Raw genomic sequence first — 25,004 nt, 5'->3', positions numbered from 1 at the left:
GTGGTCTGGACCTTGGTATTCAGAGCAGATAGTAAGAGGCAGAGCACTGTATCAGATGTATCTTTCCAGGAACGATTCTTGTTAAGGAAAAGCAAAGTAATCTGACCAGGTACATGTACCGCTCCAGTGGAGGGGCACCTGCATTTATTGACACTTATTCTCTTGCTTATCTCGTCTCTTGCAGCAAATAGTGACAGGTCTGGGCAATATAGATAATATGTATATTGTGATAGACATACTTTACATCGTCTTAAATTATATCTTAGAATAAGTGTCATCTTTTCCTGGTTTTAAAGCCTTCGTTACAGTGAAGAGATTTCATGTTAAGACCAAAACAAGCTGTTCTGTTGTTTTCTTTTACACACTAAGTTATTAAACCCACAACAGATAATTATTTATCAAAAAGCTCATTGTGTAAGTATGTTGTGAAAGCATCAACAGTCAACCTTAAAATGTATGAAATATGCAATATCACAATCAAGGTATTAAAAAAGAAAAAATCTCACAATCTGCCAACCCTAGTGAAAACCTATAACATATCATTAACATATGTATATCAGATGCAACTCATGTATTTGCACTTGTGGTTTTGTTCAAGCCACAGCGATCATGCCGAGTCCAAGGAATGGCAACTATGGTAGGAATTATTGTCTGCCTGCTACATTTACTACGTTAACAGATGTAATGACCAGCATGCCTTTATTATACATGACAAACTCTCATACCACATGCCAAATAGTTACCATCCTTGTTTTCCACCACATTCCTAAAAGTCCACATGAGCTGTTTGCTATAATGTCACACAACACGCACCATCAATCCACAGGCATGCTTTCCTATCTCCAAAGCGAACCAAAGTACTCTTCAAGCGGAAAAAACAATTATCACAAACACATTACGAGCTAATTCACTATTCCCACCTCTACTCTTAGAAACGATTAAGACCTCCTCTACTGCTTCGCTAAAGAACCAAACAAATACAAAAATGATGTGCCATACAAATTTCAATAAGTACTTGCTGATCTGTAGATGTTAATCACAGTCTATTGGGGCAATTAATAAACAGCTCATAGCATTCAATAATAATCAAAAAGCACTCTTACCTCATGATCTTGTTCCTGCCCTGTTTTGTTGTGAGCTCCAAAAGCCAAACGGTGAGTATTGGACTAAGTCCTTCAGGTTTTTGGGATTCCTAAAATGGGAAAACATTGACACTATCAGAAAAAAAGGCCCAGCAGCATCCAATGGACTTTCTAACCCACGAGTTTAAATAAATAAAAAACGTTGTTTTAAAATCTAGAATAGTTTTGCTGTTGCTCAGATAACTCAATATTGCCCACTATTATGTATAATTGAGCAAGCAAAAATACCTGAACATTATTTAACAACGCTTACCCCTGATTTGAGTACTTTGGGATTCCTCACACCTCTTTCAATGCAGCTGTAAGAAAACCAAACGAGTTGTTTTTAAATTTGCTAATTTGCGGCAAAAGGACTGTAGGCCGGATATGACGTAGCTAGCTTGTGGGCATCAGCAACATATACGTTTTTAGTTATTATCAGTTTTATTTATCAGTCTTTGTTCTTTTACACATTTTGTATATTTGCTTAAGAGTGTTCAACTGTATATTTGGTCTTACTTGTATCACTTTCCAAGGTATTTGCACTGGCTTCACTTCTGCCTGCCATGTTTTCGCGCAATTTCCTGTAAAGGTAGCGTCACCGTAGAAAGTACAGCGGTCTTGAGATATATGAGTATGGACCACCATGGTATGGACATATGGACATAGATTTATTTTTATTTTTTTGTACAGTTAATATGATTGTTGGGGGAAAGTGTCATATTCATAAAAAGCGATGGGCTGACTTCAAACCTCATTTAGAAAAATATTTATCAAGAATTAACACAATATAGTAGCACTATTAAAAACGATATGAATAAAAAGGCAATCAAAATTATGGTGCATTTAATAATTATTGAATCTGAAATATGAAACTGTATATATTTGTACATTTGTATTAAACTGTATATATTTACTCTATGTCTAACCCTTCTGTATACAACGTATATGATGTTCTTGAATAAACAAGAAATAAAACAATTTGCCCAGTTGATTTTGACGTATACTAGCTTCCAACTACTCAGTCTTTGTTTGTTGTAAAATAATATAAATCTTTATAAACATGAACAGTAACTCTGTGTACATCTAAAACACAGATTACAAGGCAGTAAGTGGGCAATTGTCCTTTTATGGTAGCGATAACATTATTTGCCCAACAGATGGCAACATCAAATCCACAGGTCTCCATGGTGCATTCAAAAGCTCCTCGTAAATCCTTACATCGTATTGCAACGCAGTGAAATAAATAAGTAAATGAATAAAACTGCAATTGAAAAATATAAAAAACGAAATATGTACTTGTTCCCAACAGTTTAATTGTATAGCTTCTATAGAGCCACCTGTTTTCTGATTTGTAATTATCGTTTGTTACAGTCACTGCAACACTATAGATTTTTAAATAAAGAAGGGGCGATGATTAGTCCATTTAGAGATACTGCTTTTTCTACTGTCAATATCATATGTATCTATTAGCTAAGCACATACTTTGTTACAGGTAAACACGTCGGAATAACACTCAAACTTTATGAATGCGTATTATTTTTGCGTGGACTTGAACGCAGCACTGAGTACATCTGCTTGTGTTTTGTTTTACTAGGGTGGAGACCTGGAAAGTTCACACTGTTTGAATGCAGTTGTTGAACAAGCTCCTTTAAAACGTCCTGGCATGTAAGTTAATTATTTTTGTTGTATATATTATATAGTTTCCCGCTATTATATAGATATACATATTATTGTAAATGAACATGCATCATTGCTTTATTTTCCAGTGGGTGTTTTCAGGTATTTTACATACTGTGTTTGTGTGGTCTTACTGTGTTTTCGTAATAATAAATAGTGAGTACACATACATTCATACAATGAAAAGGAGTTTGATCTCATCAGTATAGTGTAATCTAACAAGTGGGACTTCAAACTACATGAGATGTGAAGCAGTACTTTTTATAAGATGCTGTAATGTTGTATTTCCAGCTGCTATTGTAATGTGTTATAGCAGGGTTGCCAACTTTGGGTACCTGGCTGGAGTGAGATTTTGAGATCATGGGTTTAATTACACATATGCGCACTAAATGACTGCTATCGTGTCAGTAGCGGGACCTTAGCATATATATATATGATATATATACAATATATACAAATACACAATATTGGACACAGACTATAAAGGGCACAAAGTTTCATTCACTAATGAAAGTCAAACACATGTTTGTTTCCACTGTTTTATTGTGTGCATAGGCCTGTCGCGATAAGCAATTCATTGACTTATCGTACGATAAACAAAAATGAACTCCATAACTTTTCTGACCTCCATAAATTGCCATTTACATGAGGATGTGACTAGCAGTTTGAAAGGATGTACTTGAATTATTATTATATATTATCATTATGTCAGTGGTCTAAAATGGTCATACAACGGTGCCGACGATATTATCGTTTATCGCAATAATTTCCGGGAAAATGTATCCAACAAAATTAATTATCATGAGAGGCCTATACATGAAACACAAACACATCTACAGACTTACTCCAAACTGCCAAATATATTAATTAACGCACTCTCACTCTCATATACTCTTTGACTCTATTTTTGGCCTAGTAGAACAATAACCAGCAGACTTTTACTTTTTATAATTTCTACTGGATCTTAGATCTGCGCATGCGCAATACGGGTTGGGGATTGACCAACCGGCTCCCACTGCTCTGCTGTCTGTTAACGTGGTGGTGGGGGCGGGGAGGGAGCGGATCGTTACCGCCGGGCCAGATACTCAACGTTGTAAATAACCAACCAAAAACGATCGCCGGTTCATCTTGTTTTTGGCGTGAGAATAGTTTGGGCAGCGTGAGAGCGTGAGATTGAGAGTGAAAGCGTGTGTCACACGCCAGATGCGTGAGAGTTGGCAACCCTGGTTATAGGGCTGCTCAATTAATCGTATTTTAATCGCAATTACGATTTTGGCTTGCAACGATTATGAAAACAACATAATTGAAATAAAACGATTATTTATTTTAATTATTATTTATTTTTATTGGTTTTTCAGTTGAATTATACTTAAAGTTCAGGGTAATCAACTGTTAAAAACATCCTGTTTAAACTTTTTTTTTTCAATAAATGGATGTTTTCAAAGTAAATGGATAATCGTTTTTAATAATCGTGATATCAATTATTGACCCAAATAATCGAGATTATGATTTTTGCCATAATCGAGCAGCCCTAATGTGTTATCTGTGCAGGGAAGTTAGTTTCCTTCCTTACTAAATTATAATGCCAAAATAGACAATAGACAGCTGTGATTCTAACTGTACTGTGCTGGTGTGTTTTTCTCCTCAGAATATGCCTTCTTGGGTAACAAGTGCTCCAAGCTGATCCTGGATGAAGTCTGTGGGGCATCTGGTGGTCCTCTCCTCTCTCTGTTGTGTTATCTCTGGATACTCTGACAGAGATAGAGTACGTGACTTGATGTCCAAGTATCCTCTCATTGATGGGTAAATGCTGTATAGTTTGTGAAAGTGAATTAATGGAATAGAAAAAAGCCTTTCAATGCCCTTCCTTTTTTCTGACACCATTTCTCTCCATCTATCAGTCATAATGACCTTGCTCTTCAGCTGAGGAAACTTCACAACAATCGTCTGAGCCAAATTGACCTTCATAATGTTAGCAATGTGGCCACCGACATCAACCGTCTCCAAGCAGGCCATGTACAGACGCAGGTATTTCAATTGAATCACTCCTGACACTGATTTGTTCTAAAGTATGGATTGCTCCATATAGTACATGTTGAATAAAAGCATCTACAAAGCTGTAAAATGATCAAACCTAGAGCAGCACCTCAGTGACACTCTTGTGTCCCGTCCTCTTCCCTTTGTCAGATGTTTGCAGTCTATGTGATGTGTTGGGCCCAGGAGAAGGATGCCGTGCGGCTGGCTCTGGAACAAATAGATGTGGTCCGACGCATGTGCACTGAGTACCAGGACTTTGAGCTGGTCACATCTACCCAGGGTATAGTACACCTCAACAGGGCAATTTACAAACAGAACACTAGAGATGAAAACGTTTTTTATGTCATTTTTACAATCATGATTCAGTCTGTTTATTGTTTCAATGACTTTATACACAGACACATCATACATTCTTTGACTTATTAATCCATACTCTTAAGTTTATCTTAATTACTGTGTGGTGCATATTTGAAAAAGAGCCATGAAAGCTCTAGTTTCTGTTCATCCCCTGCCCTTCAAAGGGATCCTTGAATAAGGCACCAAACCCCCAACTACCTGGCGACCCATTTTACTCACATCTGTTTACATGTGATGTATGCAGGGGTTAAATTGGGCCGGGGCTGTCCGGGGCTCAGCCCCGGCACATATAGGATGATGCTCTGACGTCATTACCCTCGCTCATTTGTCATTTGTTTAAGCCACATGTTAAAACATCTCTCGTTCTTAATATAGACTTTATTTAGAGTCAATATGTGTTGACTTTACTTTAAAATAGCAGATCTCTGTGACAGGATATAGTTTTTCCGATTAGTGAACGTGTGTCTCTGCTCCGATCAGGAGCTGCAGCACCGTGGCTCCTTCGTGCAGAGAATCTGCAGCGGTGTGTGTGTGTGTGTGTGTGTGTGTGTGTGTGTGTGGTGTGTGTGTGTGTGTGTGTGTGTGTGTGTGTGGTGTGTGTGTGTGTGTGTGTGTGTGTGTGTGTGTGTGTGTGTGTGTGTGTGTGTGTGTGTGTGTGTGCAGAGAGTCTGCAGCGGTACTGCCAAACCCCGACCCGTCTTGTAACACGGAGCCCGTTTCCTACACCATCAGGGCCGGTTCTAACAAATGTGCTGCCCTAGGCGATATATTTGCTGGCACCCGCCCAGAGCTGCCAGCGCAGCGCCCCCCCCCCCCCCCCCCCCCAGATCTGGCGCCCTAGGCGACCGCCTATGCCAAAAACCGGCCCTGACTTAACCTAACAACTTATTTAATTTGTTATCACAATTACTAATGTCATGTTTTTTTTTAATTCTTGAAGAGAATGTCTTTTTTTCTGGCATTCTTCCAGGATTAACAAAAATAAGAATAACATTGAGAAAAATCTTTGAAGTAAATGGCTGTTGTTAAACGCTTCCCACATTTACTTCAATCGTACAGTAGAAAAGATAAAAGTATCCAAGGAATACACAATAGAATATATAAAGAATAAATGAAAAATCTCTTCATACACTACAAAAACAGAAACGTATTGACATAGGTAATATACATCAAAAAGGTTTCAAATGTATTCAGTATTGTATGAACATGTTTTAATTGGGGTGTGGACGTCACATCCTCTAGGGGGGTCTGGGGGTATTCCCCCCCGGGAAGAAATGTTTGAACATTTAAAGCAAAATGCTTCAATCTGGTGCACTTTAAGCACACATTACTAGAGATAGATCTAGGGGGTACAACTCTAAAACACCCATATGACAAAGATCGGTTTACATTTTAATAACCAAATATGTGAACATAACCAATAACCTACCACAGCCAATAACAAATACATTTAACTTATTTTTGTTGTTCATTCATATCTTATTTTACCTAGTTAACATTTATTTATGCATATTTTTTTATCTCAAGTTTTAAACGATATTTTTGGTTTACTGTCCTATAGTATACATTGAAATGATTTCAAACCTGTTTATCCAAATAATTATAAAGGAGTGCCTTGGAAATATTTGTTTACATAAATTGCATATATCTCTCTTGCTCGCTCCCACGCCCAATTTGGCTGTGAGCTGCGGACCCCTGATAAGCCAACACCCCCCACTTTCATCACTTACAGCGCCCATCGTACAGGGCAAATGAAAAGTGTAACCAGGGTGAAAAGGGTGTTACCTTGACTTAATTATGAATGGTGTTACATCAAGGCTGAAGATTAGGATGAGCGCAAACAGTCAAAAATGGTTTTTTCCCTCCCAGAGCTGCCAGCGCAGCGGCCCCCCAGATCTGGCGCCCTAGGCGACCGCCTATGTCGCCTATGCCAAAAAACGGCCATGTACACCATGCATGTTAAATGTATGTCTGCATAAAGCTGAGTTATGATCGGTCATAATAACACATAATTTGGTGATGATTAAATAGTTAACAGTGAGATTTACTCCCATACTTTTGGCCATACTCACGCAGCCCTACAAATGAATTGAGATTTCCACACAAATGTTCTTTAGCAAGTGTGCAGAGCAGTGTTGATTTAAAAAAGCAATGTGAAGGTTGGATATTTGTAAACCTTTTTTTGTGTATATATTAATAATTTAAGATGTAAATGAATTCTAGTTTATTAGTACTTTCTATTTTTATTGTGACATTTGGTGGCATCAATGTGTGTATTTGATACAGATAATGGAGCAGTTGATTTAGGGCCACAGTGTATATCCCTGAAGGTCAAATAATGAGATCCTCGACCTCCGCCCCCCTCTCGCACCTCCACGCAGAGCCCCCCCACATATCAAATCCCAATTTAACCCCTGGATGTATGTGTGTTTGTACATCAAGAAGAAAAATAACGAAAAAAAAGGCATTTATAATTATAATTATTATGAGATTTGAATCATACCTCCTTACTAACAAGTAATTAAAACAAATAAATAATTAGGTTTGTTGTACGTTTCATTCATGTGTGTTTCTGTCACTGCAGAGATTAAGCATTCTGAAATGAATCGTAAAATAGCCTGTCTGATCAGTCTTGAGGGGGGTCACTCCATCGACAGCAGCCTGCCAGCCCTGCGGATGTTTTACCAACTTGGGGTCCGCTCCATGGCGCTCACACACACCTGCAATACACCATGGTAATCAAGAGATTTATTCTTAATGCTTTATTTTACATTTAGTCTTATGTTGCAGAATTCAATGATGGCCACATGATTTAACAAACTATCTATACTATAAATACAGCAAAACAGGATCAGTGACTTGATAAGATATTCAGATTTTCAATTAAATATACTTAAGGTATAAAACACAATGTTTTCTAAGTCATTTTGTCATTTGGCTCACACCCTAACAGAACTATTCCTTACAGAAGCTTGTGTTGCTACATGTAAGATTACATATTTAGTTACAGGGTTGACTGAATGGAAAGGTCAATTACATTTCCCTCCATGCAAATTAATGTGTACTCTCTTTGAAACTTGACATTGTGTTAGTGCCCAAAGGTTGTCCTAAATGAAGCAGGACTTGGATATATTTAAAATGTTATGCAAGTGAGATAAACGCAACCCGTACAACTTCATGTTTTGTGGCTTTGACAATACTCTGTTTCGATGCAGGGCTGAATCCTCTTCAAAACTGTACAATGTCTATCAAAGACAGAACAACAGCCTGACACACTTTGGAAAGGTAAGCTTAATCTTTACTTACAGTAGATCAACAACTTGGTTTGTTTATTATATTCAACAAAGCATGTTTGCTGATTTTTGGCCTGCTTTTTCGGATGTTATTAGAGCACACCATCTGCTCTATATTTAAGATGAAGATAGAAATGACAATGATTGCTTACACAATTATTTCTTTAAGTTTTGATTCATAGTTTTGTCATTGACTGTATAGGTACTGACTAGGGTCTTTAAAGTAACCAGTCACAACATGTTAAAGTTGTAGTATATAATAGAGACACAGTAGAGTAAACTGTGTAACATACATTGGCCTCCATACATGTCATCAGGGAGTTATCAGAGTGATAAAGCTCTCTCAAAATCCAAATGCAGAGGATATGATAGCATTTTCCAGCCGCGAGACACTGAAACAGTATTGAATTGTTCCAAAGAAAGTGGACCTTGTTACCATTTAAGTTGATTAATGCGGTGCATACTAAACACTCTGTTGACAAGAGGCTGTTTACAGAGAAACTGCTGTAACCCAAATTTGACGTGCAAGCCCTTTAAACACATGTTATTTATTTATAGTTATGCTGTTGTACAATGTAAACAACTTGAAATCCCATGTTAAGAGTGCTTTTCCTATTCAGTTGACCCAACAGTCCTACATGGTGATTGTATCACCATGTAGGACTTCCCCAAGGTGTTTGCATGAGTGTGTTAATATGTATGTAACCATCTCCTGATGTTGGCCTTACTTCCTTCCCATTTTTGATCAAGTGGCTCTTGATTGTGTTTTTCCGAGGCCGTGGTGGAGGAGATGAACAGACTGGGAATGATTGTGGATCTTTCCCACACTTCTTGGGAAACGGCCTGGGCGGCGCTGAAGCATTCTAGGGCACCAGTTATTTTTAGCCATTCATCTTCCTTCTCCATCTGCAACCATGAACGTAACGTACCTGACTGGCTGCTGCAAGAGCTGGTGAGAAAACCAATTCACTGAATGATTAATCGCTTGCTTAGTTGCTTGATTAAAACGTATGAAGTCACTGATTCATTGATTGTAATTATGATTTGTATTTAAACCTCTGACAAAGAACATTCAATCTGTTTTCATTAGTGTTTTGTGTATCAAGGGGAACAAATGCAGAAAGGATTTCCACTTTTAAACAATTATTACATTTCTGCCTACTAACAGTCACTATAATTTATTCTGAATGTGCAGGGTAACAAAAGTCAACATGTCATCATTTCCTTACCCGTGTTGGCTTCCCAATAATTTCCTCTCTGGTGTCACCACATACTGAGCAAACATGAAATGCCTGTCTGGTTATGACGCACAAAGGAACTTTAGGATCTACAGTAGATTAACTTTCACTGTGTTTATTTTAGACTGTTGTAATTGGCAGTTAGTTGACTGTGTGGAGCAGTTTCCGATACAAAATTATTTTTGCAGTCGGAAAAGGTGGAAGGCCCCATCTTGGTTGTTGTAGAGTTTCTATGCTGACGTGAGTCTATGCCCTTATTCAGTGTCAGCTGTATGCACCAATGCATTTCTAAATTCTTCATTCTTCCCACTTCGTCTGCTACATTTGTTTATATGAACTGTACTTTGCTTTCAACTAAAGATTCATCTCTGTCACCTCTAGCTCTTTTTCTCCTTTGTACAACATTATGAGTTGGTCCTATCCCATGCTTCATTAATCTTCTCAGTTTGTAATGAACACAACTCGAAGAATTAATGTTAAAATACTGTAGTTAATAACATCTCCTTGTGACTCAGTCAGTACAAATGTATATGTTCTTTGAAAAAGCAGTAGTATAATTATTGAAGTATTTGCTATGCATGGAAATAGCCACTTCAGAACAGCACATCATTCTTTTTACATTACATTACATTACATTGCATTTAGCTGACGCTTTTATCCAAAGCGACTTACAATAAGTGCATTCGACCAGGAAGACACAACCTTGAAGAAAACAGAATCATATAAGTACTGGTAATCAGGTTTCATAGAGCCAAACATTTCAAGTGCTACTCAACTGGCTATAGCTAAGCCAGTCCTTTATTAGTATATAAGTGCTTTGTTAATAGTTCTATCGCTCAAAGTGGAGTCGAAAGAGATGAGTTTTCAGTCTGCGCCGGAAGATGTGCAGGCTTTCTGCTGTCCTGATTTCAATGGGGAGCTCATTCCACCATTTTGGAGCCAGGATAGCAAACCCACGTGTTTTTGCTGATGGGAACTTGGGTCCCCCTCGCAGCGAGGGTGCAGCGAGTCGTTTGGCTGATGCAGAGCGTAGTGCACGCGCTGGGGTGAACGGTTTAACCATGTCCTGGATGTAGGAAGGGCCAGATCCATTCGCAACATGGTACGCAAGTACCATTGTCTTGAAGTGGATTCTAGCAGTTACCGGAAGCCAGTGAAGGGAGCGGAGGAGCGGCGTGGTGTGGGAACATTTTGGAAGGTTGAAGACCAGACGAGCCGCTGCATTCTGGATGAGCTGCAGAGGTCGGATGGCACATGCAGGTAGACCAGCCAGGAGGGAGTTGCAGTAGTCTAGGCGTGAGATGACGAGCAGTGCTTGAATTGGAATGAAAAAGGTGCCAGTACTCTAAAATCAGCAACTTTTTCAAGTCAATTTTATATATACAGCCCACAAACAAGAATTTGGCTACTATAATGCTGGTGGGTTTGTCTCTTTACTACTGTATATTTTAGAAAGGTTCACTGTACTTAACATTTGTTATGATTGGCAGCGGATATGGCTAAAGCTCAGTAAGGTCAATATTAACTGAAAATATAGCAATCAAAGTCTAGATCTTCTGCTGAAGACACATGAAGCAGAGACCTTTCAGGTGAGAGCCCCTCTGGTGGTGTTCAACATTAATGACAAGGAAACAAAGCTCTGGTCAGAAGCATTTTTTATAAAAAGCTTTAACAAAATTAAGTATTTCTGTACATTTTGAATGCAATCTAACTTTCCAACTCAGAAAACGAAAAACGAAAAAGTGCCAAAAGTCTTCTCACATGGCTGAGCTGCTTTGCAATATACTTCACCACTGAAGAATACAAATATGTATAAAGTAAACTATGATGCAATCTAACTTTCCAACTCAGAAAAATGATAAAGAGCATGAACAAAGAACATGTAAAAACAAATGCAAAATTTGCACAATCTAAAATGAGAAACTGTAACTGCAAGTAACAAAGTCTGAGCCATGGTAAAGAGTTACATTGAACACCAAGCTGATCAGATAACTCCCTGGTTGGTCTGAAGTCCTTCTATCTCCAGGATCTGTACAAATCGGCACATTATGCCAAAAGTCTTCTCACTGGGTGAGCTGCTTTGCAATATACTTCACATTGTTAGAAAAGGCTCCAGAAGGCCTTGGGGACATCAGTATCAGGGGCTGGAGCTGGACAGGCTCTTTCATCAGCACTTCTCCTTCCCTTTGCCAGCCAGGACCTCACATACTGTTCCGGATTGAACTGTCCTAGTGATGGTCCATTACATTTAATGAAAACCAGGCTGGACAGTCGGCTGACAGAGAGAGCATTCCTTTTTGCAGTAAGGATATCGTTCATGCAGCTGAATGCCCGCTCACACTCACTAGTGGAGACAGCGATGGTTCGGACTGCTTTCAGTAGAGGCTCCATGGCAGCAGGTGTACGGGATGCCCTGGTTTCCTTGTATTCGCGAAAGCCCTGAACAGTCTCTCTTCTGTCCACTTTCAGCACTTCGCACAAACGTAGCACCTCTACGTCCCCATACTGTACGTCTAACTCCTCTTCAGGCCAACTTCCAGGATGGATAACTTTCATGTCCTGGATTAGCTGATTGTCCCGGGCCTCCCGGCCATGTAATGGGATTTCTCTTGTGCTGACATGAGAGGAGGTTGTGGAAGTCATTCTGTGTCTCAGATTCTCTACCATACTGCGGAAAAACTGACCTAAAAAGTCCTCGTTAAAATCTCTTCCAAGACACTCCATTAACGCCTTTGTGATGTCATCAGCCGTTGTTCCATCCAACTCGATCAGCTCCCAAAAAAACGTTTCGGGCTCAGCATCAGCTAATGCTGAGCGTAGACACACAACAAGCACCGTTGTACCACTAATAGTGGTAGATTCATCGACCAAAACATAGAGTTTTCTTTGGTTTTCTGTAATGTCTTTTGCCATTTTTTTCTTCAGCTCATGAGCTATGTGGTCGATGATTTCGCCACAGGTTTTATTGGAGTGCAAAACCCTGCCCACGTTCAGCCCATTCAGTTTCTGTACATTCAAATCAATTGGCATGTCTGTGAATGGCCGGCTATGTTTGCCAATTTTATATGCCGTTCGAAAAACTCTGATAGTGGGTCTAATTCAGATTTATGCATAGACTGCACTTGATGTTGAATAGTTTCACATGAAGCAGATGTAAGGATGTCAGCAGCTTTTACATGGGCTTGTGATTCTTTATGTTCTTTGATTTTTTTTCTCAGGCTAGCTTGTTGTTTGCCCTTGTCAACACCGAAATGAGACACTGCACACTCACCCCATTCAGTTGACAGTTTCAGTCCTTGTCCAGTGTGTATTCCCAAAGATTTGACATCTCTGCATATCCGACATCCTAGCTTCTTATCTTTAAGAAGGAGCCATGCATTGGTCTTGCAAAAATATTGCACCTGGTCCGTTGTCCAGCAGTCAGGTGCATCGCTTTGCCCGGTGTTGGTGGTGGCAGTTGCGCCAGCAGCAGCTAACGTTAGAGGCTCTGGAGGAGGCGGCGGAGCTAGTGCTAATGCTAATGCACTAGAACTTGGAGCAGGAGGATCAACCAAAGAAAGCTCCCCATCAGACACAATTTCCAACACAGGCACAGCATTCTCTGTATTTGAAGTTTCTTCCGGCGACAACCGCTGTCTTTTTGCACTTTTATTAATCCATGCTAACATTTTAGAAATGCTCATTTGTGACGTGACTTGCTTTCCTTCTCTCGGGGGCGTGCCTGCTCTGTTCTATCACTCTACATAGCCACCCACTGGGTGGGAGTTGCACTGCATAAACAAAACACACGTGCATCTAGGTATGTAAATTGTAAAGCATTAAAACATGGTTTTACTAACAGTTTTCAGTATGTTGTTACTTCGGCATTATTATTATTATTATTTTGAAACGTGTATTACTATTAAATCACGGTCAAATAGGTTAATTTTGACATAGTCGTTTCCACCACAGTATTTACATGGAGAAGATAAGCCCCGCCCCCTCTCCAGCACGTTCTGTTTGAATGACAGGAGTAAACAGCTGACAGCCGCTGTGAAACTCCAGCGGTTAGAGCGATGAGAATGTCCGTTCGGCACCTCATGACGCATCTACTGAGTACCGGGCGGCTGTATATATATATATATGGATGTATAATAAGAACGGCGGGAGAGTGTTGAGTACTGGCACGGTGCATGAGTACCGGAGTACCGCCAGCATGCCGGTACTGAGCAAGAAGTGCCGGTACTCCATGGGTCAGAACCAGAAGTGCCGGTACTGCGTACCGGTGAGTACCGGCCCAATTCCAGCACTGAAGAGCCTAGACCAGAACCTGCGTGGCTTTCTGGGTCAGCTGGGGACGTATCCTCCTGATGTTGTAAAGCGTGTATCTGCAGCAACGGGTTGTAGCAGCGATGTTTGCAGTGAAGGACAGGTTGTTATCTAGGGTCACACCCAGATTCCTTGCAGTCTGAGTTGGGGAAATAACAGAGGTGCCGATGTTGATTGTTAGGTCAAGAGTGGGACAATCTTTTCCCGGAAGGAAAAGCAGTTCAGTCTTGTCCAGTGCTTGAATTGGAATGAAAAAGGTGCCAGTACTCTAAAATCAGCAACTTTTTCAAGTCAATTTTATATATACAGCCCACAAACAAGAATTTGGCTACTATAATGCTGGTGGGTTTGTCTCTTTACTACTGTATATTTTAGAAAGGTTCACTGTACTTAACATTTGTTATGATTGGCAGCGGATATGGCTAAAGCTCAGTAAGGTCAATATTAACTGAAAATATAGCAATCAAAGTCTAGATCTTCTGCTGAAGACACATGAAGCAGAGACCTTTCAGGTGAGAGCCCCTCTGGTGGTGTTCAACATTAATGACAAGGAAACAAAGCTCTGGTCAGAAGCATTTTTTATAAAAAGCTTTAACAAAATTAAGTATTTCTGTACATTTTGAATGCAATCTAACTTTCCAACTCAGAAAACGAAAAACGAAAAAGTGCCAAAAGTCTTCTCACATGGCTGAGCTGCTTTGCAATATACTTCACCACTGAAGAATACAAATATGTATAAAGTAAACTATGATGCAATCTAACTTTCCAACTCAGAAAAATGATAAAGAGCATGAACAAAGAACATGTAAAAAACAAATGCAAAATTTGCACAATCTAAAATGAGAAACTGTAACTGCAAGTAACAAAGTCTGAGCCATGGTAAAGAGTTACATTGAACACCAAGCTGATCAGATAACTCCCTGGTTGGTCTGAAGTCCTTCTATCTCCAGGATCTGTACAAATCGGCACATTATGCCAAAAGTCTTCTCACTGGGTGAGCTGCTTTGCAATATACTTCACATTGTTAGAAAAGGCTCCAGAAGGCCTTGGGGACATCAGTATCAGGGGCTGGAGCTGGACAGGCTCTTTCATCAGCACTTCTCCTTCCCTTTGCCAGCCAGGACCTCACATACTGTTCCGGATTGAACTGTCCTAGTGATGGTCCATTACATTTAATGAAAACCAGGCTGGACAGTCGGCTGACAGAGAGAGCATTCCTTTTTGCAGTAAGGATATCGTTCATGCAGCTGAATGCCCGCTCACACTCACTAGTGGAGACAGCGATGGTTCGGACTGCTTTCAGTAGAGGCTCCATGGCAGCAGGTGTACGGGATGCCCTGGTTTCCTTGTATTCGCGAAAGCCCTGAACAGTCTCTCTTCTGTCCACTTTCAGCACTTCGCACAAACGTAGCACCTCTACGTCCCCATACTGTACGTCTAACTCCTCTTCAGGCCAACTTCCAGGATGGATAACTTTCATGTCCTGGATTAGCTGATTGTCCCGGGCCTCCCGGCCATGTAATGGGATTTCTCTTGTGCTGACATGAGAGGAGGTTGTGGAAGTCATTCTGTGTCTCAGATTCTCTACCATACTGCGGAAAAACTGACCTAAAAAGTCCTCGTTAAAATCTCTTCCAAGACACTCCATTAACGCCTTTGTGATGTCATCAGCCGTTGTTCCATCCAACTCGATCAGCTCCCAAAAAAACGTTTCGGGCTCAGCATCAGCTAATGCTGAGCGTAGACACACAACAAGCACCGTTTTACCACTAATAGTGGTAGATTCATCGACCAAAACACAGAGTTTTCTTTGGTTTTCTGTAATGTCTTTTGCCATTTTTTTCTTCAGCTCATGAGCTATGTGGTCGATGATTTCGCCACAGGTTTTATTGGAGTGCAAAACCCTGCCCACGTTCAGCCCATTCAGTTTCTGTACATTCAAATCAATTGGCATGTCTGTGAATGGCCGGCTATGTTTGCCAATTTTATATGCCGTTCGAAAAACTCTGATAGTGGGTCTAATTCAGATTTATGCATAGACTGCACTTGATGTTGAATAGTTTCATGTGAAGCAGATGTAAGGATGTCAGCAGCTTTTACATGGGCTTGTGATTCTTTATGTTCTTTGATTTTTTTTCTCAGGCTAGCTTGTTGTTTGCCCTTGTCAACACCGAAATGAGACACTGCACACTCACCCCATTCAGTTGACAGTTTCAGTCCTTGTCCAGTGTGTATTCCCAAAGATTTGACATCTCTGCATATCCGACATCCTAGCTTCTTATCTTTAAGAAGGAGCCATGCATTGGTCTTGCAAAAATATTGCACCTGGTCCGTTGTCCAGCAGTCAGGTGCATCGCTTTGCCCGGTGTTGGTGGTGGCAGTTGCGCCAGCAGCAGCTAACGTTAGAGGCTCTGGAGGAGGCGGTGGAGCTAGTGCTAATGCTAATGCACTAGAACTTGGAGCAGGAGGATCAACCAAAGAAAGCTCCCCATCAGACACAATTTCCAACACAGGCACAGCATTCTCTGTATTTGAAGTTTCTTCCGGCGACAACCGCTGTCTTTTTGCACTTTTATTAATCCATGCTAACATTTTAGAAATGCTCATTTGTGACGTGACTTGCTTTCCTTCTCTCGGGGGGCGTGCCTGCTCTGTTCTATCACTCTACATAGCCACCCACTGGGTGGGAGTTGCACTGCATAAACAAAACACACGTGCATCTAGGTATGTAAATTGTAAAGCATTAAAACATGGTTTTACTAACAGTTTTCAGTATGTTGTTACTTCGGCATTATTATTATTATTATTTTGAAACGTGTATTACTATTAAATCACGGTCAAATAGGTTAATTTTGACATAGTCGTTTCCACCACAGTATTTACATGGAGAAGATAAGCCCCGCCCCCTCTCCAGCACGTTCTGTTTGAATGACAGGAGTAAACAGCTGACAGCCGCTGTGAAACTCCAGCGGTTAGAGCGATGAGAATGTCCGTTCGGCACCTCATGACGCATCTACTGAGTACCGGGCGGCTGTATATATATATATATGGATGTATAATAAGAACGGCGGGAGAGTGTTGAGTACTGGCACGGTGCATGAGTACCGGAGTACCGCCAGCATGCCGGTACTGAGCAAGAAGTGCCGGTACTCCATGGGTCAGAACCAGAAGTGCCGGTACTGCGTACCGGTGAGTACCGGCCCAATTCCAGCACTGGTCTTGTCAAGGTTTAGCTTGAGGTGGTGAGCAGACATCCACTGAGAGATGTCAGCTAGACAAGCAGAGATGCGTGCGACGACCTGGGTCTCTGAGCGGGGAAAGGACAGAATTCATTGGGTGTCGTCAGCGTAGCAGTGGTATGAAAAACCATGCCGGCTAATGACTGATCCGAGCGAGTTTGTGTACAAGGAGAAGAGGAGGGGACCAAGAAGAACCCCTGTAGTTAATTGACAAGGGTCGGACTCGGACCCTCTCCAAGTTACTCTGTAGGTACGGTCTTTGAGGTATGAGGTGAGGAGGGAAAGTGCAGAGCCTGAAACTCCAAGTTTTTGGAGAGTGCGAAGGAGGATCTGATGGTTCACCGTGTCGAATGCAGCAGACAGGTCCAAAAGAACGATTCTTAATGTTGATTTCACGATGTAATTAGACACATTCACAATTAAGTTCTGGGTTGTTTGATATATAAACATGTTGTTCCAATAGACTGAATATCCAAACCGTGAAGTAACTGAGACACATTGTTCTAATTCAACCTCAACCCAACTCGTGCTTTCTTAGTTCCTTCATGAGTGGGCATGTTTCTCATTATGCCACGCATTGTGTGTTCGCTGCAGGCTAGTTCACTGCAGGTTTGGAGGTTGCATACGCAGAAACCTGAATGTTTTCCACTAATAACTACAATTAATGAATGTTAATGATACAGAAACAACAGCTACACCACCCTAAAGAAGGCTGTTTGTGCATGTAATGTAACCCAGCTCCATCTTAACATGTACAACTTCATAATGAAAAAGTCATCGGATGAAAGCCTTTTAAACGTTATTGCTCGAAAATGCCCTTGGTCTTTCATCTTATCTGAACTTGTGTCTCCTGCAGTAAAAATGCCCCTTGATTACCCTTGTTTAAACTTTAGAGCACTGACAAAATAAGGGCCACTTTTGTGTGGAAATTGCATTCATACATAGCACATTTTAGCGGATGCTTCACTGTGTGTGTGTGTGTGTGTGTGTGTGTGTGTGTGTGTGTGTGTGGGTGTGTGTGTGTGTGTGTGTGTGTGGTGTGTGTGTGTGTGTGTGTGTGTGTGTGTGTGTGTGTGTGTGTGTGTGTGTGTGTGTGTGCGTGTGTGTGTGTGTTTATTCACTGGAGCTTTGTGTGTTTCAGAAAAAGAAGCAGGGGCTGATCATGGTGAACCTCCACAGCAAATTCATATCCTGCAGGGATGAAGCAAACATCTCTCATGTGGCTGGTGAGGCATCCATGTTGATTTTTATATTTTATACACATTAAATCTGCTTATTTGTTGGTTGATTTAATATTCCACTTGGGTTTCACAGACCATTTTGACCACATAAAGGAGGTGATTGGAGCTGCGTCAATAGGAGTTGGAGGGGACTATGAAGGGGCTGTGAGGTAAGATATGTTCACCTGTAAACACAACTTATAGAAAGCTAGGAGCTAAAAGTAGTTAAATATCTTCTATCAAATAACTACACTGAACAAAAATATAAACGCAACACTTTTGTTTTTGCTCCCATTTTTCATGAGATGAACTCAAAGATCTAAAACATTTTCTATATACACAAAATAACCATTTCTCTCAAATATTGTTCACAAATCTGAAAACATCTGTGATAGTGAGCACTTCTCCTTTGCCGAGATAACCCATCCCACCTCACAGGTGTGGCATATCAAGATGCTGATTAGACAGCATGATTATTGCACAGGTGTGCCTTAGGCTGGCCACAATAAAAGGCCACTCTGAAACGTGCAGTTTTGCTTTATTGGGGGGCAGAGATGGGGTCGTTACTAAAAAAAAGTAATATATTACATATTACTTTAAAAAAAAAAAAGTAATATATTACACTACTTCGTTACTCTCTACATAAAGTAACTCGTTACTTTACTCGTTACTTTACTCGCAGGGCCGGCCCGCCCCTCCCTACAGGCAGATCACGCAGACTGCGGCGCACCTACAGTGTGCGTGCCACAGTTTTGCCTCTGCGAGACTCCACTTGCACCCCCAATTACTATTGCATTAAGGAAGACATAACACAAGTCTTTCTTTTTATATGCTCTAAAATAGGCTACCAGCCTACCACAACAAGCTAACAGTCTGTGAAACGTCAAGACACTAATTAATGAAACCAGTTCAAGACGCATTATTCTTATCATTCTTTATGAGCGCAGTAACGGTAAGGTATCTAATTACTTATGTATTTAGTATTCCATAATTTAGTAACAGAGATGGTCAAACTAAAGTGGTAGAGACAGAATTCCTACAATGAAGCGGGACATTGAACTGTTCACCCGTGAAAGGGCGATCAACAAAAGAGAGCGAGCGGCCCCGTGAGGGAGTTTACAGATTACATTACATTACATTACATTACATTGCATTTAGCTGACGCTTTTATCCAAAGCGACTTACAATAAGTACATTCGACCAGGAAGACACAACCTTGAAGAAAACAGAATCATATAAGTACATCAGGTTTCATAGAGCCAAACATTTCAAGTGCTACTCCACTGGCTTTAGGTAAGCCAGTCCTTTATTGGTATAAAAGTGCTTTGTTAATAGTTCTATCGCTCGAAGTGGAGTCGAAAGAGATGAGTTTTCAGTTTGCGCCGGAAGATGTGCAAGCTATCTGCCGTCCTGATGTCAATGGGGAGCTCATTCCACCATCTTGGAGCCAGGACAGCAAACCCACGTGTTTTCGCCGATGGGAACTTGGGTCTCCCTCGCAGCGAGGGCGCAGCGAGTCGTTTGGCTGATGCAGAGCGTAGTGCACGCGCTGGGGTGTACGGTTTAACCATGTCCTGGATGTAGGAAGGGCCAGATCCATACGCAGCACGGTAAGCAAGTACCAGTGTCTTGAAGTGGATTCTAGCAGTTACCGGAAGCCAGTGAAGGGAGCGGAGGAGCGGAGTGGTGTGGGAGAATTTAGGAAGGTTGAAGACCAGACGAGCCGCTGCATTCTGGATGAGCTGCAGAGGTCGGATGGCACATGCAGGTAGACCAGCCAGGAGGGAGTTGCAGTAGTCTAGGCGTGAGATGACGAGAGCCTGGACCAGAACCTGAGTCGCTTTCTGGGTCAGCTGGGGACGTATCTTCCTGATGTTGTAAAGCGTGTATCTGCAGCAACGGGTTGTAGCAGCGATGTTTGCAGTGAAGGACAGGTTGTTATCTAGGGTCACACCCAGATTCCTTGCAGTCTGAGTCGGGGAAACAACAGAGGTGCCGATGTTGATTGTTAGGTCAAGAGTGGGACAATCTTTTCCCGGGAGGAAAAGCAGCTCAGTCTTGTCAAGGTTGAGCTTGAGGTGGTGAGCAGACATCCACTGAGAGATGTCAGCTAGACAAGCAGAGATGCGTGCGACGACCTGGGTCTCTGAGCGGGGAAAGACTCATCCATGTTTATGCAGCACTGCACATGGAGATGTGGTCTCGCAAGTCGCGCAGATTACATAGGCCTACATGTATATAAACCTGCGGCGGAAACCCCTCTAGTCTGTCAGTAAGTGTGATTATTTTATAAAAGTAAAGAAGTAACGCGTGTCGGGGCAATGTTAGTAACTATAGTGTGATTACTGAATTATAAAAGTAACGCGTTACACTACTCCGTTACCGACAAAAGTAATATTATTACAGTAACGCTTAGTTACTTTGTAACGCGTTACACCCAACTCTGTTGGGGGGGTCCAAAAACCAGTCAGTATCTGGTGTGACCACCATTTGCCTCACGCAGTGCAACACATCTCCTTCGCATAGAGTTGATCAGGTTGTTGATTGTGGCCTGTGGAATGTTGGTCCACTCCTCTTCAATGGCTGTGCCAAGTTGCTGGATATTGGCAGGAACTGGAACACGCTGTCGTATACGCCGATCCAGAGCATCCCAAACATGCTCAATGGGTGACATGTCCGGTGAGTATGCTGGCCATGCAAGAACTGGGATGTTTTCAGCCTCCAGGAATTGTGTACAGATCCTTGCAACATGGGGCCGTGCATTATCATGCTGCAACATGAGGTGATGGTCGTGGATGAATGGCACAACAATGGGCCTTAGGATCGCCTCACGGTATCTCTGTGCATTCACAATGCCATCAATAAAATGCACCTGTGTTCGTCGTCCATAACATACGCCTGCCCATACCATAACCCCACCACCACCATGGGCCACTCGATTCACAACATTGACATCAGAAAACCGCTCACCCACACGACGCCACACACACGCTGTCTGCCATCTGCCCTGAACAGTGAAAACCGGGATTCATCCGTGAAGAGAACACCTCTCCAACGTGCCAGACGCCATCGAATGTGAGCATTTGCCCACTCAAGTCGGTTACGACGACGACCGGAGTCAGGTCGAGACCCCGATGAGGACGACGAGCATGCAGATGAGCTTCCCTGAGACGGTTTCTGACAGTTTGTGCAGAAATTCTTTGGTTATGCAAACCGATTGTTGCAGCAGCTGTCCGAGTGGCTGGTCTCAGACGATCTTGGAGGTGAACATGCTGGATGTGGAGGTCCTGGGCTGGTGTGGTTACACGTGGTCTGCGGTTGTGAGGCCAGTTGGATGTACTGCCAAATTCTCTGAAACGCCTTTGGGGACGGCTTATGGTAGAGAAATGAACATTCAATTCACGGGCAACAGCTCTGGTGGACATTCCTGCTGTCAGCATGCCAATTGCACGCTCCCTCAAAACTTGCGACATCTGTGGCATTGTGCTGTGTGATAAAACTGAACATTTTAGAGTGGCCTTTTATTGTGGCCAGCCTAAGGCACACCTGTGCAATAATCATGCTGTCTAATCAGCATCTTGATATGCCACACCTGTGAGGTGGGATGGATTATCTCGGCAAAGGAGAAGTGCTCACTATCACAGAGTTTTTCAGATTTGTGAACAATATTTGAGAGAAATGGTTATTTTGTGTATATAGAAAATGTTTTAGATCTTTGAGTTCATCTCATGAAAAATGGGAGCAAAAACAAAAGTGTTGCGTTTATATTTTTGTTCAGTGTAGAATGAGTGGGGATCTTCAGAGACGTACATGCCGAGAAACCAAAATAAAACACAGCTAATGCTGATGCTAATGCCAGTACAGTGAGTGAACACTCTACAGATCAATATTGTGCTTTTGTTGCCTGTAATGATATCAGCACGTTGTCTGTCTCTGCTGTCAACAGGCTGAAAATCAATAACTTTGCACTTCTAACAGGCATAGAAATAGAGATGCTGCAGTATGTAATTTGTTTTGAGACATTCCTGTTTGGACTAGATTGTATCTGAATGCAAGGGGAAAGCAGATTCAATGCACCGTTCTGCAACAAACCTACTTTCCCCCTGCAGGCAGATACAATCTAGTCCAAACAGGAATGTCTCAAAACAAATGACATTGAAGGAATACATTAACAAGTGTTTATTGAATTACTCGTGTGATTATTATCTACTCATGATGGTATGCAATGTTATAAGCCAAAAGTGTCAGAATAAGTGGTTTCTTGGCAAAATAAGTATCCATGAATTAAAATGTGTTTTTCATCAACAGCTTTCCTCAAGGGTTAGAGGATGTGTCAAAGTATCCCGCCCTGATCCTGGAACTCCTTCAGAGGAACTGGACGGAGAGTGAGTTAGCTGATGTCCTTCGAAGGAACTTCCTGCGAGTGTTCGAGGAGGTCGAGAGGGTGAGCTACAGGAATACGAGATTGTGCTTCTAAAAACAGTCTTCCCTTACAAATGAAGGGTACATTTGCTCTCCATAATTGAGCCACAGGAGTGTTTTGCTACAGTATTATGGAGGCGTGTGGTGCAGTGGGTTGAGCGTTGGTGTTCGGATCAGAGGGTCACAGGTTCAAACCCCACTGCAGTCAGCATGTCGTTGTGTCCCTGGGACACTTCACCCCAAATTGCTCCTGGGGGGATTGCCCACAGTATTGAATATGTGAGTCGCTTTGGATAAAAGCATCTAACAAGTGACATGTAATGTAATACAAATAATGTATGCTTGGTAGAACATATGAAGAGTATGTGTTATTTAATTGGTCTCTAAACAAAATGTCACTATATGTATTGTATTTTCCCTAAAGTAAAGGGGCCATTTTTATGTCTTAGCTACCTTACTTCATGACATAGTATTCAAGTGTTTTTTTTACTTGTGTTTGAAATAACAATTTTAAATATAGCAATAGATTGATTGACCATCAAATATTGACTTATAGGCATCATTTATTATCCATGAAATGCTTTCTTTGCACTGCAAGTTTGAAATGATATATAAAACTAACAACACTTCAAAGATAAGTTCTAAAATGTACATGTTTTCTATCCTCCCTCTCTTGTGTCACTGCTTTTCCCACAGGTCCGTGATCAGTTGAAGAGCACCGGGCCCAGTGAGGTCCAGATCTCTGTGGAGGAGGTGCAGAACCCGTGCAGGCTGGTCCTCAGACCTCCGGACACGACAGGCCACTCTGACCGGAGCGGATCCTCCAGAGCCCGACAGGAACCAAAAGGTCTGCTGATGCTCTCCATCGGTCTGCTGCTCTCCAGCCTTCACATGATTCAATGAGTGCTTAGAAAGTTCAGCTGCAGCTAGATTTTTAAAGTGGATTATTTTTTAAATAATACATTTAAAAAAAGATACATTTGACATGTAACCCCATTTGGGGTTACACGTCAAATGTTAAAAACCACCTCTGTATAAAGTATATATATCTATAACTATACATTAATCATCATTCCTCTGAAAGGAACTCAGTTCGTTTTGGAGTCTATTTATTACATATTTAATTTGTTGCTGAATTTGTTTGGCTGACACCATCTCTATGAGATATAATAAGTGTGAATAATGACGCCGATCAATACAACTGCACAAATGCTACATTGGTGAGTTGTTTGCAATCTTTATTTTGAATGTTCAACTATTTATTGCTATAAAATTAAGTTATTTTAATAAGTGTTAGTACAGTACAGGGGGAGCAGTTTATAAATGCAAATGTTCTTATAGCATGATAAGATGTTTTGGAGATTTACAGGTTCTGTATTTTAAAGTGAGCTATACTACCCTATTGCCAATCAGAAAAAACTGTCATACATAGAAATGTATTTTCTATCTTCTACAATCTACACCATGTCCATGATGTTTTTGTTCACATAATCAATTTAATGTAATAGCTTTGCCAAACATAAATACTCTTAAATTATCTAAAATACTCCCAATATAATTAAAAAAGCATTATGTGCCAACATTTGAATTGCAAAAAAACACATTTGTATTGCTTGTCACATCCGGGCCCTGGCTGATCGCCTCACTCCCTCGCCTGGTGTGTTTTCCTTCCCTGTTAATCACCTGCCTGGCCTCAAGGAGCCTCAGCTGTCCCTAATCATTACTCCTCTCCTGTGGATTTAGTCTGTGCTGTTGCCTTGGTCAGTACCAGTTTCTCTTGTCTGTCTAGCAGGAAGTGCTCCAAGATACTCTCCTAAAGTAAGCTATAGTTTTAGCTGTTTAGCATTTGTACCAACTTAGTTGGTTGTTTTTCGTTGCTTCCAGACTGTAATTTTTTTTTATCTTTGCCTGTATTATTTTGCCTTTTGGATTAAACGCTTGACTAAAACCTTTTTTGCCTGGTTGTGCTCTTGAGTCTTATTTTTGCTCGTGCCTGTACTTGTGTTTGATATTGCTGGCAAGGGACATTGGTTTAAGTGGAATAATCAACTCCATCCTATGTAATGCTTTCCTTGGAAAAAGAGATATT

At 41.2% G+C, this 25,004-nt stretch overlaps 1 protein-coding gene and 1 long non-coding RNA gene across 2 annotated transcripts in view; one reads left to right on the top strand and one right to left on the bottom strand.

Moving 5' to 3' along the window:
- Positions 1-1,496, bottom strand: part of LOC117549153 — a 44,780-nt gene extending 43,284 nt beyond the window's left edge. The window contains exons 1-2 of the long non-coding RNA XR_004569426.1: positions 1,396-1,496; positions 1,104-1,192 (exon numbers count right to left, since the gene is read on the bottom strand). This is a non-coding gene — a long non-coding RNA (uncharacterized LOC117549153). The remainder of the gene's footprint in view (positions 1-1,103; positions 1,193-1,395) is intronic.
- Positions 1,497-2,708: 1,212 nt separating this feature from the next.
- dpep2 (dipeptidase 2) lies at positions 2,709-24,867 on the top strand. Its single transcript, XM_034220831.1, has 11 exons — positions 2,709-2,789; positions 4,450-4,604; positions 4,703-4,829; positions 4,989-5,118; positions 7,780-7,930; positions 8,411-8,480; positions 9,264-9,440; positions 18,415-18,499; positions 18,588-18,663; positions 22,802-22,937; positions 23,612-24,867. The coding sequence occupies exons 2-11, from the start codon at positions 4,492-4,494 to the stop codon at positions 23,816-23,818; spliced, it is 1,272 nt and encodes a 423-aa protein (XP_034076722.1). The 5' UTR covers positions 2,709-2,789; positions 4,450-4,491; the 3' UTR covers positions 23,819-24,867.
- Positions 24,868-25,004: the final 137 nt, after the last annotated feature.

The sequence above is a fragment of the Gymnodraco acuticeps genome, unplaced genomic scaffold (genome assembly GCF_902827175.1).
Source record: "Gymnodraco acuticeps unplaced genomic scaffold, fGymAcu1.1, whole genome shotgun sequence".
NCBI lineage: Eukaryota > Metazoa > Chordata > Actinopteri > Perciformes > Bathydraconidae > Gymnodraco > Gymnodraco acuticeps.
The sequence above is the reverse complement of the archived record's forward strand: the minus strand, read 5'-3'. Positions and strand labels throughout refer to the sequence as shown.